The 17,957-nt window shown below is 41.6% G+C and overlaps 1 protein-coding gene across 1 annotated transcript; it reads left to right on the top strand.

Moving 5' to 3' along the window:
* Nucleotides 1-144: 144 nt before the first annotated feature.
* On the top strand, nt 145-10,826 carry toe1 (target of EGR1, exonuclease). The gene is made up of 8 exons (XM_053437485.1): nt 145-527; nt 662-702; nt 1,716-1,812; nt 2,469-2,627; nt 2,806-2,919; nt 3,688-3,836; nt 4,214-4,376; nt 9,442-10,826. The coding sequence occupies exons 1-8, from the start codon at nt 414-416 to the stop codon at nt 10,204-10,206; spliced, it is 1,602 nt and encodes a 533-aa protein (XP_053293460.1). The 5' UTR covers nt 145-413; the 3' UTR covers nt 10,207-10,826.
* Nucleotides 10,827-17,957: the final 7,131 nt, after the last annotated feature.

The raw sequence follows: 17,957 nt of genomic DNA, 5'->3' as shown, positions 1-17,957 counted from the left end.
GTTAAATGGAAATTAAAACATTGCCTTTATAAATTATGAATTCACTATTGTTTTCATCAAATGTGAATATTTTTTTTACATGCATATAGCCACAAACTATTATTTTTTACGCGCGGGCAGTAGCCCAACTGCTATAGGTTGTTTTTCAAAGGACCCCAAGTAGCACGCTGACATGTTTATGGTTGAAGCTGCTGTGAGCCGCCGACCCGAGTAGATATATGAACCAGTGTTTAAACAATTACAACAGTTGTGAAGATACTATAACACGGACGAGCAGCAAAGTGAGCCTGTGCACAGAGCAGCTGATAATGAAAACCTCTGCGGGTTAACTAAGCCTGCTAATTCTGAAGTTAGCACCGGTAGCTGCAGGACACGTTTCAGCCGCGAAAGAGAACTGCTGCGTTGGGGCGACCATGGAGTCTCCTATGGTTGTTCCAGTCATCGATGTCCAGAATGAAACCTTCTCAGAGCTCTGGCCTGCGATGGTACTGGCCATTAAAACGTCTTCCTTCGTTGCACTAGACACGGTGAGTGAAATTGGGAGAGACAGGTATCAGCAGCACTGGTCCCCCCCCCCTCCTTCGACATCTCGACACAAACTGGCTGTGAATCGAAGTTGCATGTAAACAAAGAAATAAGTGTTGTCTCTGTTGTTTTCCAGGAGCTGAGTGGTCTTGGGAATAGAAAGTCCTTGCTTGCAGAGTAAGTAAAAGAGAGATTCTGTCCTCCTCTGCTCTCCTTCCTAACGAACGTGGTAGTCTTAAGATGGCATGCCGAAGCCATGAACGCTGAGTGTATGTGTCTGTCACTTCTCTGTGCCTGACCTGAATGATGGCGAGAGGTCTGAAGGCCTCTGCAGGAATACTTCAGATCAGATGGTTTATGTTTTGTGTTTGGAGCAGCCGTCTTGTCTCTGGTGATGTGATGAGGTGAACCTAGAGAGTCTGTAGCTCCTGAGGATAACGGAAATGTTGTCATGTCTTTTCGTGACTGCGATTTGTTCTCTCCAATTTGCAGTAACACTGAAATGCTTCAATTATACTTTAAATAGTTCACCCTAAAATGAAAATTCACTCAATATCTACTCACCACTAAACCAATGGAGGGGTGGATGAAGTATTTGAGTCCTCAAAACACTATTGGAGTTTCAGGGGTATACAGCGTTGCAGACGAATCCAATATAATTGAAGTAACTCGTGACCACTTCTTCAAATGTATTAAACATAATTAAATGCCTCCATACTGATAATAAGTGAATGAATGTTGGAATAAATTCATATCTCAACTGTGCAATATTCACTTTGCTATAGTCATCTGTCTGTGCAATATAAACGGTTCATGTGCAATCCATTCACTGTGAATGTCCACCCACTGCATTTATTTGTCCCTGTCTTTACACTGTATATACTAGTTTAATAACATTCATATGTTTTTAGGTTTCTATATATTTTTGTATATTCCTTGCACTTAAATCTTGCATGTTACTTATTACTTGCCGATGTCTTTTGGACTCTTGTTGCTGTAATACTAAAAACTTCACCAATTGTTGGACTTCTTACTCGTACTCTTATATATCCAAGCAAGGACAACTGAGACTCATCGATTAAATTATTTTATTCACCACTGTGAACACCGAGCCATCTTCATCAGACATCTGTGCAGAAGATCTGGCTTCGTCGCCCCTGAGTTCAGCCTAACTCGCTGTGATGTTTCAGATCCATCGAGGACCGATATAAAGCCATATGCCATGCAGCACGCTCTCGCTCCATCCTCTCCCTGGGAATTGCCTGCTACAAGAAGCTGGACCTCAAGGTACAACAAGACTATGTCTAAATAAAGTGACCACACCTTGTAGACACTGGTGTCTAAATACTTTATAACTTGTGCTGTATATGACTGATTATGATATCATTCCAATGACATACAGCTAGAAGATAGCCAAAGAGATTGTTCTCTCACATAATTAGATGAATGTGGGATATACTGCATCTTTAAAAATCTAAAATTCAATTATCAGAAATGTAGTCCTTAAAAAGTCGTAATATGTTAACTTATCATGCAATAGTTGGGTCTTAATGACGTTAATGTTCGTGTTGTGCTATTTCTGTTAAAATTGTTTCATTTATAGATAAACGTTTTGGTGGCGTGAATAGTTAGTAATGTCTCTGTGTGTAGTTCTTTCTCAACTATACAGATATTAGCAAACTTTAATTAAACTATAGACAAGACCAGCTTGGAACTGGTGACTGGGCAGAATTTATCTCAATCTGTAGTTTCCAAGATAATGTGCTTATTCTCGACTTGTCTACTCAGATATTTCTTCAAATCTGTCCTACTTGACATTGGTCTCACATATTATTCATTATCCTCTTAAAAGGGTTTTAAAAAATCTTGAACATAACAAATTGAAATCTGCATAATCCCTGCTTTAATACTCATATTATGTCTGTGACGTTGCCCTTCTTCAGGCTGCAGACACATACCTGGTCCAGGTGTATAACCTCACCCTGCTGTGTTCAGAGGAGTACATCATCGAACCCCAGTCGGTCAAGTTCCTGGTGCAGCATGGATTTGACTTTAACAAGCAGTATGCTCATGGAATCCCTTACTGCAAAGGCAATAATAAGGTGAGAATGTCTACATGATTAATACTCTTTTGTGTTGAACTGTGTGTCTGAGTTGTTTCATTTGGCCAATTTCCACCCTATTGCACTGGTGCCAACATAACACAGGACACTGGATCGGCTCATTGACCTTCCTCAAGGTTTGATTTTCTCACCTTTCTCTTTCTTCCTTCACTTTCAGGGAGCATCTGATCACCATGGGGTCCACATCAGGGCGTTATTCACTGAACTGCTGCGTGCCAGGAAACCCCTGGTGTTCCACAATGGCCTCATTGACATGGCCTTCCTTTACCAGGTACCAGCATTACTCTTTCCTTCACTGCGTAAGGGAATTTCTTCAACTTTTGATCAGTTCTCACTAGGGCTAAAAGATTAAGTGATTATGTTTCAGTGGTCGAAGGATAAAGTGATTAGGTTTCAGTGGTCGAAGGTCAAAGGTCGCAGTGACCTTATTTCATTATGGAAAAAAAGTAATATGTACACAGGAACTGCACTAATTGGCCGAGTCACACAACCGCAGTGCAGTAATTCTAGTTTTCTCTTTCTTTAACATGCACAAGCAAATCTTTATTTCAAATTAGGAAAAATTTACATTATCACTAAACCATTAAAATTGTCTAAATTAAGTTAGTCAGAAATAACACTGTACAGCCTTTGTGTTTCATTTGACTTGTACACTCATTTCTGTCACAGTGTTAATAACAGGAAATAGAACTGTTGAGTTTAATCTATTCCTTTGCTCTGACTATAAACGGACTGTTTAGGTCAGGACCAGAAATATTTAGTGTTGTTACTTCAGATCCAATAGAAACACAGGCCTGTAACTCTATAGAGCTAGTGCCATTTGTAATTTGAGGAAATTTCTAACAGTGCATATACAAATCTTTGTGGCTTGTTGTATTAGGGGGAGACTGCCCTGTATAAACATTCATAGGTAGAACATCTCCTAGCAACGCTGGTTAAACTCTTCAGTCAACCACTATCCAAAAGAGAAGAAAAATTCTGATAAAGGCTCAATTGCAGTAGTATCTTTATAGTTTAATATATGTATTCTCTTTACTAGAGTTTTTATGCTCACCTGCCTGAGCGTCTGACCACCTTCACTGCGGATCTGTCTGAGATGTTTCCTGCTGGTATCTATGACACCAAATACATCACCGAATTTGAGCTCCGGTTCAGTGCCTCCTACCTGGAGTATGCCTATAAGAAGTGGTGAGTATAGACACTTATATACACAGTATCAACAATTTGAAATGATCCAGAGATACAAACAGTTGTTAACACTATTTGATGTTTGAAAACAGATTGAGATTTAGTGAAAATATATATTTTATTATCTGTATTTTAACATTAACATTAACATTTAAATATTATATATTTTTTTATCTTTCATTATTGTTTGTGTGTATGCAAATAAATGTTTGTGTATATTTGTTGCTATGTCAGTCAAAGTGCACGAATTGAAAATGATGAGTGATGCAGAATGTCTCCATTATGTCTGGACACCTATCATGCCTGTATCACTGCTGTTTTACCTATATGTTTTCATCCGTTACAATATTCTCAACGTTCTTTCCTCCCCCCTTCAGTAAGCTGGATAACAGTCGAAGTTTGACGTCTGGAGGGAGTGGACATCATGTTCATGTAGAGTTCTGTCATTATGCCGGTCAAATGTCCAGCTATGTGGACTACAGAGTGTGTCCAGTTGTAGACTCTCATGAGGGACAGACTGACATTTGCCAGCGCTTCTCTGTGAGTTTGAACCTTTTTTTTACTTCTACTAGTGCATGACATGTTCTAAACCTGCCTGTTTGCTAATGGTGCAGAGTGTAGTTAGAAAACTTGTCTTCGTCCCACCTGGTTTATCTGGAATGAAGATCAGGTGTATATATATTTAGTGCCCGATCACTGACAGGCACTGACAGACGTGAGGCCCTATGAAATTGTAAGGATTATTAATTTGATTATTCAGGCAAATCAATTGGCATTTTGAGGGCATTAACATGCTCAAATTCTTACCAAAATTAGCAGAAAGTTAGAAAGTGGTGAAAATGTACGTATTCTGGAGGAATTTTCAATGGGCGTCACAAAATGGCTCAACGATGCCCCCGAGACCACCGGAATGTGTTCACATTGACCGATCTTCACAAAAATCGATGACCAGACAAACAAACAAGTCTTAGGAGCTATTTGAAAAACGCTACAGGAAGCCTGCTATTTTGCATTTAGGGGCCATTTTGGCCATATTCCACATTTTTTCTTTATGGTACTTGTACCAGGGCTTACATCAGATCAACTTCAATTTAACTTGTTATAGTAGCTTTAGAACTGGACTCATAACAAGATGATACAAAAGGATTCATTTCATTTTTTATTGAGATGTACAGAGATATAAAATATGAACATTAAAAGGTAAAAAAAAGGAAGAGTCATCAGGGGAATATGTACAGTGAGGGGAGGGTTAGAAGTGTCCTCTGGACTCATCATGCAGTGAGGAAGATGCGTCCTGGAGAGAAGTGAAAGAAATTGATCAGGTCACTGAGACTTTATGAAAAAACTTTAAAGTTGCTTCTCAAACTTGTAGTGGGTATTACTTTATACACTAAGATAAAATTGAATTAAAAAAAAAAATTGTATTTCGTTTCTGACAAGCTCTGACCTCTTCCAATAAGTTTGGGATAAAAGCAGCTTTGGAACCTCATTATTTGTTTATTATGTTTTTTATTCTATGTTTCTAAATGTACTATTATTAAATGATTAATTGAACCACATGAAACCACATAATTATTAACGTACCCTTCAGTCATCTGTGGGGCCGCTCTTCCTGACCCTTTTCCACTTTTGGGAACTACATGTAACAACAGGCTGACTAGTGCACAAACAGGCATAATCCACATGGATCTGCATGTGTCAGGTACAGGTCCTGTATTGCAACCTCCACAGTGAATTTAGATCTGTTCTCTTGTAAAGTGAAAATAAGTAACAAATCATGCAAAGGAATAAAACTTACTGTCGTGTCAAGATTAAAGTTAGAGGAAGGTTTTAGAAGTGTGGTCTCAGACACTGTCTGATGAAGTTTGTGTGACACTGAGTCTCAAACCTACAGAGCAAAGACACATTCCATCTTTCCAATGATGGTTCTGACAGTAGCAGAGTCAGTGGATCTGTGGCTGGCCAGAACGTAAAGCCTCTGCTCCTTCCTGAAAAGCATGAAGGCGTTGGGTGGCTTTGGGATGTAAGGCCTCTCATCATCCTGCTGGCTCTCATGTTTCCTCTTTCTTTGGGAAAACATAAAAAACAGACGGAGAGCACGAATTACCAATGTGTACAACTGTCAGAGCATCTTGTACACAAATAAATATAAATATATGACACATGAGTTGACTGTGAACTAGACAGCCAGACTTACTGAGTTGTGGACGTTCACTGGAGAAGGAACACTTTCTCCTGGAGCTCCGTAAATCCTCTTTCCTTTGCTACATAAACACAATTAGACACATTAGAAGACGTAGAAAATGTGTTTAGAAAATACAAACAGAGGTTCAGAGGTGTGTGTGTTTAAATGAATGTGTGTGATACACACAATAATCCAACAGGAGCCAGCCTCACCTCCAGGTGTCTGGTGTGCATCGCTTTTGGCACCATGATGAACTGAAAACAAGAACACACACAAAACGGGATGAGACAAACTGCCTCCTCTGGGTTAGGGTTATATGCACTGCAGATGAATATGATAAAAAATTTTACTAAAACATTTCTCCATAGAAGTTCCTCAGGTAATGATTGACATCAATACAGTATTTTCCCATGAAATACTCTACTGATACAGACAGAAACACCATCTAAATGTGTATTTTTTTTTTTTTTTTCCATTAGAGTGAAAGAACATACCGAAGTAAAATAGACCAAAATCTCAAAATTTACCAGGACACGAATCAACCAAATCTTTGCGTGTAGTCTCCTGCCTTAGACAGTAACTACAACTTTTGTTACAAGGCTACTCATCTAGTCGCTACTGGTTTGTTGTTTGCTGACAGATCTTTATCCATACATGATAAAGACAGCCCTACTTCAAATGTTAAAGCAGGGACATGTAGGTACACTGAAACTAATTTCTTGGCATTATCAGTTATTGTGTGTCTGGCTAGTGTAATAATAATAATAATTATTAATGTATTGGATAACTAATGTATTCAGGCAATTCACGATCCAGTTGCTTGGCTATAGAAGCTGAAGGTTATCTTGCGGAAAAAAAGTAACTAAACAATGCCTAACATTTTATTTTATTTATTACCTGAAATACTATTTATTACAGAGTTGAATGCCTTTTTTGTAAGGGCTGCAATTTTGTTGTTGCTGCTGTAAATAGAAACCTAGTGAATACTAAAGAAGACCATTGTCTCTATGTGAACTGTTGAGTATTTAACAATTGTGTGAGTTTGAGGGTACTTATTTTTTATAAATAATTATGAGAAGTGCCCTTTCTCTAAGTTGAGCCCCTGCCTCCCAGAATGTCTGTGCACGTCCCTGCTCTCCATCATGACAAAGCAGACTTGTGTCCTGCCTCTCACCTTTCACAAGAATAAACTGTGAGTTAAGTGTAAACTCCACCAGAGAGCGCTGTTGTAACCAGGAATTTATGACTGATAACCTTTTAGTATAGGAAATGCTACAGTAAATGTATTTTCTTGTATTTTTTCAATTGGTTTGAATATACTGTTCACAGAAAATAACAAAAAAAAATTAATGGCACTCAGTAGAGCTCATACTTCACCAACAGTCTCCCTATAAAACCACCTTTAAATTAACTAGATCAGGTTTATTTGAATGTGCACCAAATACCACACACTCATAAATATTGATCTATGAATTATTCTCATAGAAATCAACAAATCTCAAACTGTTGAAACAAACAACAACGATGTATCCGCCCCTGATCCTGATCTGTTTGTGATCTGAAGAAAAAAACAACCAATAAACAGACAGAAAACATTACCTCCTTAGCAGATGATATCTTTTTCATTTTTAGTTTTCCTTTCCTTCTTTTTGTAAATTGTATGTTACATCAACTCAAGACTAATGTGAGTTATAGTTTTCTGATAGTATTTAGAAACAATTTGTATGATAATACCAATACAAAATGTATGAGATTTGATTCTTTGAAACGACACACGATATCTCCACAATTCTGATTTTTGTAAATTCTGCTTCAAAACATTTATTTTTTAATTGATGGCACAGTCGTTGCATTTTATACAGACTTGCACAATAACAGAAAAAGATCTGAGAACTTGAAGTCCAGGTACAGAATACAACACTATTCCAAATAAGAAAAGAACTGGATTATTTGTAATTGTGCTTCCAGGCACAAAAAAGACAAAAGAAAGCGGTGAGAAAACTTTCAGCTAAAAAAAGCACCAAAGTATTTATTTTTGCCACTATCTCCAACATCAATAGCATAACTGTGAGTAAAATTTACCAGAAAATGGTGTGAAAAATTTTACAATTTTTTTTTTGTAACTGTGCCAAAATGCCTCTTAGTGTACATCTGCTTCCATATTTGTGTTTTGGTTTAATAATTAGAAAGCGTGAAGTCTGGTATAAGAGTTTTTATTTATAGTTTGTTTTTCATAAAATGAAGCTGAGTTTGCTTTATTACTATTCACATGTGTGGCTGATATATATACGTTTGAATGATTTACTGAACTGAACTTATATTTTCATATGTTGCCTTTTGGCTGTTTCTTTTGGTCCATTATGCAATCGACACAATCTGCAGAGCCAAGTTCACAACTTTTCGATATATAAACTCTGTAATTCAGCTTGATATAAAGCATTGCAGCAACAATAGGAGCGATGTGCTTTTACCTTGAAGACAATTGCTTCAGAGGAAGTTATTCTATGAATGTAATTCTCTGGCTGTTTGACCCCGTTGCCTACCACTGCTGTTGTTTCTCCTAAGACATAGAAGAAAACATGTTCAACTCCGTCCACAGACTGAATACACCATGCCCAGCCTTCCACTGCCTGCTACAGAGTGCTTGATGCCTGTTTATTCCAATTTATTAATATAGAATAATATTAGTATTATGAATATTTACTGCACTTTCCTTGAACCTTAGAAATACACCTGCCAAGTTTGAAGCACATAAGATGATAGGTTTACGAGATAAACGTTCCTCATACAGATCAACAGACGTTTGTAGAATTAGTTGGTACATACCCTGAAGAAACTTTCAATCTGATGTGACATTAAACAATTGAATATACTGAAAATAAGTTGCATAAGAAGAGATACAAGCCCTTTTTTCTTTTCTGTTTCTGTCAGAACAAACAAGCCATGTCGATTTTGTATTCCGTCCTTAAATTTATGTCTTTCAGCGCCTGAAAACTCCTTAAACATTGCACACACGTCCAGTCTTGGAAAACATTACATATTTTATTGTAGTCACACATGGCGTGTCAAAATGGGTTGAGTTTGCCTTTTGATGGTTCTTAAAATCAATTACCTGTTTGCCTTTGCCCAGATGTATGGCATGTTGGAGATAGGTCTAGTAGGGGCGAAAGCCTCTTGGAGCCATTCCCTAAACCCAACATTAAAACCACCATCTCTTCTCAATTGGTTAAATTTTGACCCTGTCCGCACCATGTGCTTTGCCAAAGTTGTCCTAAGACATTCATTTTTCAGTCTAATCTCAAGACTTTGATTATTTTTCTGACTAGTGTGTTTCCATTGTAATCTATGTTGCCTGCACTTTAATTGTATTGAAATGTTTGTAATAAGTACTCTTTGTGTTTGTTTGTATTCGTCTGACAGGCATTTGGCTGGTGTCCAAATGGTACCCAGTGTCCATTATCCCATGACACTGACCTGATCATCCTCCAGGATGAGAAACACGTGGATACTAAGAGAAAAAAGAGGAAGAGGCAGAAGAAGAGAGATAGAGAAGATGCAGCAGAGGGATCCTCTATATTTGATGGTGCCCCTGAAAACAAAAAATCCCACATGGAGGTGGATCAGGAAGAAACCGATGACCAACAAAAGGCAACTCCTGATCTGTGCCCAGAAAATGTGCCACCAGTGGACAGTAATGGAAACACCGAACAGGGTGAAGGAGAGAAGATGAACACAGAAAGCAAGGGGAATGGAGTTTGTGAAGAGAACGCAGACTCCAGAAACTCTGTAAAAATAGCCCCAACTGATGAGACCAAGATGAAAACCAACACAGACGACAGTGTAGAAAGATCAACAGCAGATAGAGGACAAGAGAAGGTCATTGACCACTCAACTGGGACGGACGTTCAAAAGAAGAAAGCCGAGTCTGGAACTCATCGAGCGGGCTTCGATGCCTTTATGACAGGATACATCTTTGCTTACTCGCATACCTTCGTCAAAAATAAAGAAGCAGCAGCTGTAAAGGAGGACTGCAAGGAGGACGAGCAGTTGTGGCTTCCTTCCTGTCGCAATAAGGTTTATCTCAGTGGAAAGGAAGCTGCTCTCAACGTGGTGAAAAGCACCTTCGCTAAGTCATCCAAGGCCCACGTGCAGAAGATGGAGGTGGTGTGGGGAGGGAGAAAGTAGTGTGCACACTTGCAAACAGCAGGGCAGCAGTTTAACAAGTGGAGGTTCACAATCTAAGTTTGTATTCATACCAGCAGCACAATTTATTTTTCAACCACTTTGATCCAGACTGAAATATGTCAACAACTTGCTGTGGAAGTTTGGGCCTGTTATGCCCAGTAGATGAACCATCCTGAATTTGGTGGTCCACTGGCTTTTTCCCTAGGTCAACCATGAGCTTTACATTTTAGTTTATGGGGAGATATCTCGGTTACTTTTCAATGTCCACGTTCCCATCAGGCTAAATTTTAAACCCTTTTGTGATTCCCTGATGCTTCATGTAGAACCATGAACAAGTTTTAATTTGTCGGATACTTATTCACGTTGTTTTATGATCCCATAGTTTTTATTTATCTGGCAGTCCTGTTTTTTTTCTACCAGAGTGTAAAGATAAGTACCTTTTTAGAAAAGAGAGAATAATGGCCTTAGTGACCTGATTGTAAACCCATCATTAAATTGCAATTCAGATGTTTTCCTTTCAATTGAATTAGCTGTTCTGAAAACAGTGAACAAGAGAGAAGAAGACTGATAATTCCAGATTTTGTAAAATGACCTTTCTGAAATAAAATAAACTCATGATTCGTCAGTTTCTTTTATTGATAGAATTCAACCATTTATAAAGGATTATCACGTATAACAACCTCTGCCAGTAGGAAATGCCACAATTAATGTAGAAATGAACTTGTTTGCTGCAGTTTGTGCTGTGATGAGCTGCTCTGCTCATATTTTCATTTGGACCACAGGTCGGGCTGTTCCTGCTTCCTTCTCTCCTATCGTCTCTCCACCGCGAGTGTAATCCATGGCGGTTGCTTGGTTATTGACCATTGGTTGTACATTGCTTTTCACAATGCATTTTGGGAAACAAAGTGTCCACTATATAGGGTACAACAAATTCACAAAAGGTTCAGCACTACAAAATGCCGAACATGCAGTTTGGAGGACTATAATGATTGATTTTGGACCAAGAGACTGGCCAACAGTGGCATCATAAAAGCTGTGTTACTAGCACTAGCAAATATATTTATTATCCTATACTAATTAAAGAATCAAACTGGGGCTATGCTTTGCTAACTGGCCGGATAGTGTGATTAAATGCAGATGTGACTTGTGAGCAGCCAGAGTGCTCAAAATAACAGTTTCTCCCTGACTAGTTAGTTTTAATTCAAATCTTGAACACGGTTTGTAAGAAATTCAAAAACTGGCAAACAGACATGGGAGTACAGTTTGAAAAGTTAAAGTGAGCATAGTAAGAGCAGAGGCAAGGTAGTCATTCAATTTCCCATACAGAGAACAAACCATTTGATGACAGAAACAACATTGATTTTCATCTGGAGCCATCCTCAGGTCAACAAATCGTATTTTTCGAAAAGATCAAGTTTTTCTTCTGCAAGTTGCTGAAAGGATTTGTCTTAAAAGTAAGTCAGACTTGTATTACTTGAAATAAGGCATGCACAATAACTTGCTGTAATTAGTGGTTCTGCGTGTGAAGATGAGGAGTCTGCATTTCCTCCTGTTATAGAAAATGAAGCCAAAAAAAATAACCCAGAAATGAGTGTGGCCATCTTGAACTTCTGAAGTCAGTTGGAGTCTGCAGTTGTGATCCTGGTGTGGAGCTGCAGTATCTATAGAACTACTTTAAGTGACAAAAAACATCTCTGAGAAAAGTGTATTAAATGTGTACTTTTTTTATTTTGGTCCATGCCCAATCCACATGGAGGAGTTGGTTTTTATGACATATGCTGCAGGCCTCCACAAGGGGCGATAGAGATGAGTCTTTTGGGTCCTGTCATGTTGTCAATCTTTACATACAAAACATGAATAAACAGTTTTGCACCATTATTTGTCATGTGAGAAGCTCGTAGTGTAGGTGGTACAGTAAGATAAAAGACAAAGAAGTGGTTAGGATGATCATTTATTTATAAAACGTCAGACGTTATGGTAAGACTTGTTTACCATTTATGACTTTCTCCACTTTTTTTCTTTTGAAAATGATCAATAAATACTAAATGTTTAATGTTTAATGTATATGTAAAATTGTAAATTATATGCATTAAAAATTGAAGCAAATATGTACTTAGCATAAACAATCACATACATTATTTTCATATTTTTATTCTGTATTATAGTCTGATCTAGGTAATTTAAGTCTTGCAATAGCAGAAGGTCACTGGTTCACAATGATCAGGAAACAATGATGGTTTAAATAAAGAAATCTTTCAAATATTGAATAAATACTATGAAACAGCTCAACAGGTTTAATAACATAGCTTTAACTGTGCTTACTCAAAGACAGATGTCCACTCAGTAAACTCGATGTCAATGTGGTGGTTATGTTTGTATTTGGATCTTGTCTTCCGTATTTCTCTCTCTCACCCTCTGGTGGACAGTCCACTCATTTTCTCATCGCTAACTCCGATGTTGACATGGTGTTGACCTGGGAGTGGAATGCACACAGCCACGTGTAACCTCCATGACGCATAATGTTGACATCCAGTCTACTTTAATCTGCCGGTGGCTAGCTTCAGTGGGAGGGCAAGACACAACTAACTGCCTTTCCAGACACAGAGGCTGACCCTCAGGGTAAAATCGGGTCAATCCAAAGACTTTGCCAACGTTAAGAAATTGTAGAGATTGTTCCCAGTGCAAGACGCTAGCAGGGGTGTCACTGACCTTTCCAGATACTAGGGCTAGATTGGGGAAACAGTGGTCCTGTAAGACGTAGAGGACAGTTGTTGTGGCAAAAGGTTCACTGCAGCCAGCCTGCCAATTGTTTTGGTCTTATCCTGTGCGGGTGGTCTGTCAGCCCTGAATAGCATTATGTATTTATTCTAAGTCCCTCTCATGACCTGTTTATTGATTTTTATGAAGATCGGGCAACGTGAACAAGTTCCGGGGGTCTGGGGGGGGGGGCACCATTGAGCCATTTTGCGACGCCCATTGAAAATTCCTCCAGTAACTTAATTTTTCACCACTTTCTAACTTTTTGCAAATTTTGGTAAGAATTTGAGCGTGTTAAAGCCCTCAAAAAGCCAATTCATTTGCCTGAATAATAATAATAATAATAATAATAATAATAATAATAATAATAATCATTACAATTTCAATAGGCCTCCCACTGTCAGTGCTCGGGCCCTAAATATCCATATTTATATGCCAGTTTAAATGTTGCACTTCATAGCATTCACACTATGTAACGTTCGTTGCAATATTTTGGGATAATGAGGAGGAAAGAAGCATCCATCTCATTTCAAATATGCACACCTTTATTGGTGATGTGATGTGTGATATCAAATGATGTCCAACTCATCAAACTGTTTTAAACTATATTAATTTAAAGACTTTTAATTCAAAATGTAGTTGAACCAACAGCGAGTTTTTATTATCACTGACAGGAAAACTGCCCATTTAGTCTTCAGAGAAAATGTATTGATTTCAGATAATAGTCTTTTTTCGCAGGATGTTGTTTTGGAGAGTGAGTGAGCCCTTTGGACCCATCTGCATCATCTTCACTGTCGGTAGATGTCAACGTTAAGATGTTTGAGGAAACCAATTTGATTAATAAATAATTGATCTGCATTAGTGTGCTTGAGTGAGTATTTTCAGGTAAACATGAAAATTGAAAAATCCTCCCATTTAAATTGTTTGTAAAGATTTAAGTGTGAAGAGTGTTGTTTGTTTCTGTATGTCGGCCCTGTGACACACTGCCGACCGGTTCTGGGTGCGTGATGGGATTTTAACAATAATACCTCATAGAAACCAGTGCTTTTTCAAAGGACTTTTGAAAGCATGTCGCTCTCTGCAGATTGCTGTCTTCCTCTGTAGTTGATACACTGTATGCTTGAGCATAAACCTGCTCACAGTTTACACATTTGAACAAACTTACAAAATAGTAAAAGAAGTTAGACCTCTTTGGGCATTAGAGACATTTGAGTGCATTGTTGTTGCTGGTGAACAATCATGGCAGACTGGCAGTGAAATATGCCTAAATACCTTTTTAATTACCTGGAGACAGTCGACCTCTGCAGAGCCCGAGGATGATCAGTAAGCCGGAAAAAAGAAGAAGAAGAAGCAGAAGTAAGTGAAGAGAAATTAGTGGCTGCATTGCTTCACATACTCAATAACATATAGTTATAAATATTTATAGATAAATAAAATTAATACAGATATATTTATTGATTTTAGTCCTCTAAACTTCTGAATGCAATATATTCCAGACAAAGATTATCAGGTTTCTTCTTCCTTATCAGTAGAACTCGACCCCAACAGTTTCTTGTACAAAGACATGAATAAATATAACTCCTATCAAAATCAGAATCTCTCATCTCATCTCATCTCATCGTCATCCGCTTATCCGGGGTCGGGTCGCGGGGGGAGCAGCTCAAGCAGGGGGCCCCAGACTTCCCTTTCCCGGGCCACATTGACCAGCTCTGACGGTTGGATCCCGAGGCGTTCCCAGGCCAGTGTTGAGATATAATCTCTCCACCTAGTCCTGGGTCTTCCCCGAGGTCTCCTCCCCACTGGACGTGCCTGAAAAAACCTCCCAAGGGAGGCGCCCAGTGGGCATCCTTACCAGATGCCCGAACCACCTCAGCTGACTCCTTTCTAAGTGACGGTGCAGCGGCTCTAATCCGAGTTCCTCACGGATGACTGAGCTTCTCACCCTATCCCTAAGGGAGACGCCAGCCACCCTTCTGAGAAAACTCATCTCGGCCGCTTGTACCCGCGATCTCGTCCTTTCGGTCATCACCCAGCCCTCATGACCATAGGTGAGGATAGGAACGAAGATCGACCGGTAGATCGAGATCTTTGCCTTGCGGCTCAGCTCTCTTTTCGTTACAACGGTGCGGTAAAGCGAACGCAATACCGCCCCCGCTGCTCCGATTCTCCGGCCAATCTCACGCTCCATAGTACCCTCACTCGCGAACTAGACCCCGAGGTACTTGAACTCCTTCACTTAGGCTAAGGACTCATTTCCTACCCGGAGTAAGCAATCCATCGGTTTCCTGCTAAGAGTCATGGCCTCAGATTTAGCGGTGCTGATCCTCATCCCAGCCGCTTCACACTCGGCCGCCAGCCGATCCAGTGAGTGCTGAAGGTCACAAGCCGATGACCCAATGAGGACCACATCATCCGCAAAAAGCAGTGACGAGATCCTCAGACCACCGAACTGCAACCCCTCCCCACCACGACTACGCCTCGATATCCTGTCCATGTATATCACAAACAGGATTGGTGACAAGGCGCAGCCCTGGCGGAGACCAGCACCCACTGAGAACGAAACTGACTGGCTGCCGAGGACCCGAACACAGCTCTCGCTTTGGGAGTACAGAGATTGGATGGCCCTGAGGAGAGACCCCCTTACCCCATACTCCCGCAGCACCTCCCACAGTTTCTCCCGGGGGACCCGGTCATACACCTTCTCCAGATCCACAAAACACAAGTGGACCGGATGGGCATACTCCCAGGCCCCCTCCAGGATCCTTGCGAGAGTGAAGAGCTGGTCCGTAGTTCCACGTCCGGGGCGAAAACCGCATTGTTCCTCTTCAATCTGAGGTTCGACGATCGGCCGAACCCTCCTTTCCAGCACCTTGGAGTAGACTTTACCAGGGAGGCTGAGAAGTGTGATACCCCGATAATTGGTACACACTCTCTGGTCCCCCTTTTTGAACAGGGGAACCACCACCCCGGTTTGCCTCTCCTTTGGCACTGTACCCGACTCCCACGCGATGTTGAATAGGCGTGTCAACCATGACAGCCCCTCAACACCCAGAGCCTTTAGCATTTCTGGCTGGATCTCATCAATCCCTGGGGCTTTGCCACTGCGGATATGTTTGACTACCTCAGTGACCTCCACCAGGGAAATTGACGACGAAACACCATCAACCTCGAGCTCTGCCTCCAACATAGAGGGCGTGTTATTCGGATTCAGGAGTTCCTCAAAGTGTTCCTTCCAACGTCCGACGACCTCCTCAGTTGAGGTCAACAGAGTCCCATCCTTACTATACACAGCTTGGATGGTTCCCCGTTTCCCCCTCCTGAGGTGCCGGATAGTCTTCCAGAAACACTTTGGTGCCGACCGAAAGTCCTTCTCCATGGCCTCTCCGAACTTCTCCCACACCCGCTGCTTAGCCTCCGACACGGCAGCAGCTGCAGCCCTTCGGGCCTGTCGGTACCCTGCAACCGAGTCCGGAGTCCTCCAGGATATCATATCATATGAGGAGCCTAAGACCCTGAGGCCACAGCTAGCCACCGCAGCTTCAGCAATGGAGGCTTTGAACACCGCCCACTCTGGCTCAATGCCCCCAACCTCCACAGGAATGTCAGAAAAACTCCGCCGGAGGTGTGAGTTGAAGATACCTAGGACGGGGGCCTCCTCCAGACGTTCCCAGTTCACCCGCACTACTCGTTTGGGCTTACCAGGTCTATCCGGAAATTTCCCCCATTCCCTGATCCAACTCACAACCAGATGGTGGTCGGTTGACAGTTCCGCCCCTCTCTTTACCCGAGTGTCCAAAACATGCGGCCTCAGATCAGATGACACAATCACAAAATCGATCATTGATCTTCGGCCTAGGGTACTCTGGTACCAGGTACACTTATGAGCACCCTTATGTTCGAACATGGTGTTTGTTATGGATAATCCATGACTAGCACAGAAGTCCAATAACAAACGACCGCTCGGGTTTAGATCAGGGAGGCCGTTCCTCCCCACCACGCCTCTCCAGGTGTCTCCATCGTTGCCCACGTGGGCGTTGAAGTCACCCAGCAGAACTACGGAGTCCCCTACTGGAGCCCCATACAGGACTCCATTCAGGGTCTCCAAGAAGGCCGAGTACTCTGAGCTGCTGTTTGGTGCATACGCACAAACAACAGTCAGAGTTTTCCCCCCTACAACCCTTAGGCGCAGGGAGGCGACCCTCTCGTCTACCGGGGTAAACTCCAACACCGCGGCGCTCAGCCGGGGATTTATGAGTATCCCCACACCCGCCCGGCGCCTCACGCCCTCGGCAACTCCGGAGAAGAATAGAGTCCAACCCTTATCCAGGAGTACGGTACCAGAGCTGAGACTGTGCGTGGAGGTAAGCCCCACCAGATCTAACTGATAGCGCTCCACCTCCCTCACAAGCTCCGGTTCCTTTCCCCACAGCGAGGTGACGTTCCACGTCCCCAGAGCCAGCTTCTGCCGCCCGGGTCTGGTCCGTCGAGACCCCTGACCTTCGCTGCCACCCATGTGGCTGCGCACCCGACCCCAACGGGTCTTCCCACAGGTGGTGGGCCCATGGGATGAAGAGAGGGGGGGTGCCACGTAGTTTGTTCGGGCTATGCCCGACCGGGCTCCGTGGCAAACCCGGCCACCAGGCGTTCGCCATCGAGCCCTCCGTCTGGGCCTAGCTCCAGACGGGGGCCCCGGGCTTCCTCCGAGCCGGGTCACATCTCCTCTTTTTCCGTTATTCATTGAGGTTTTTTTTTAACCATTCTTAGTCTGGCCCCTCACCTGAGACCACTCTGCCATGAGAGACCCTACCAGGAGCACAAGGCTCCAGACAACACAGCCCTCAGGTTCATAGGGACACGCAAACCTCTCCACCACGATAAGGTGACGGTTCCAGGAGAGGCTATCAAAATCAGAATCAGAATCAGAATTGTTTTTATTGCCATGTATATTTGCACATACAGGAAATTGCCTTGGTGTGGTTGGTGCACTGTACAAA

Source organism: Pleuronectes platessa, chromosome 13 (assembly GCF_947347685.1).
Source record: "Pleuronectes platessa chromosome 13, fPlePla1.1, whole genome shotgun sequence".
NCBI classification, from domain to species: Eukaryota; Metazoa; Chordata; class Actinopteri; order Pleuronectiformes; family Pleuronectidae; genus Pleuronectes; species Pleuronectes platessa.
Note: the sequence above shows the minus strand (reverse complement) of the source record. Positions and strands in the feature narration are given on the sequence as shown.

Coding starts and splice junctions, on each gene's coding strand:
- toe1 (XM_053437485.1), top strand. CDS start 414: ATGGAGTCTCCTATGGTTGTTCCAGTCATCGATGTCCAGAATGAAACC. Junction 703..1,715: donor AGAAAGTCCTTGCTTGCAGA/GTAAGTAAAAGA, acceptor GTGATGTTTCAG/ATCCATCGAGGACCGATATA. Junction 1,813..2,468: donor ACAAGAAGCTGGACCTCAAG/GTACAACAAGAC, acceptor GCCCTTCTTCAG/GCTGCAGACACATACCTGGT.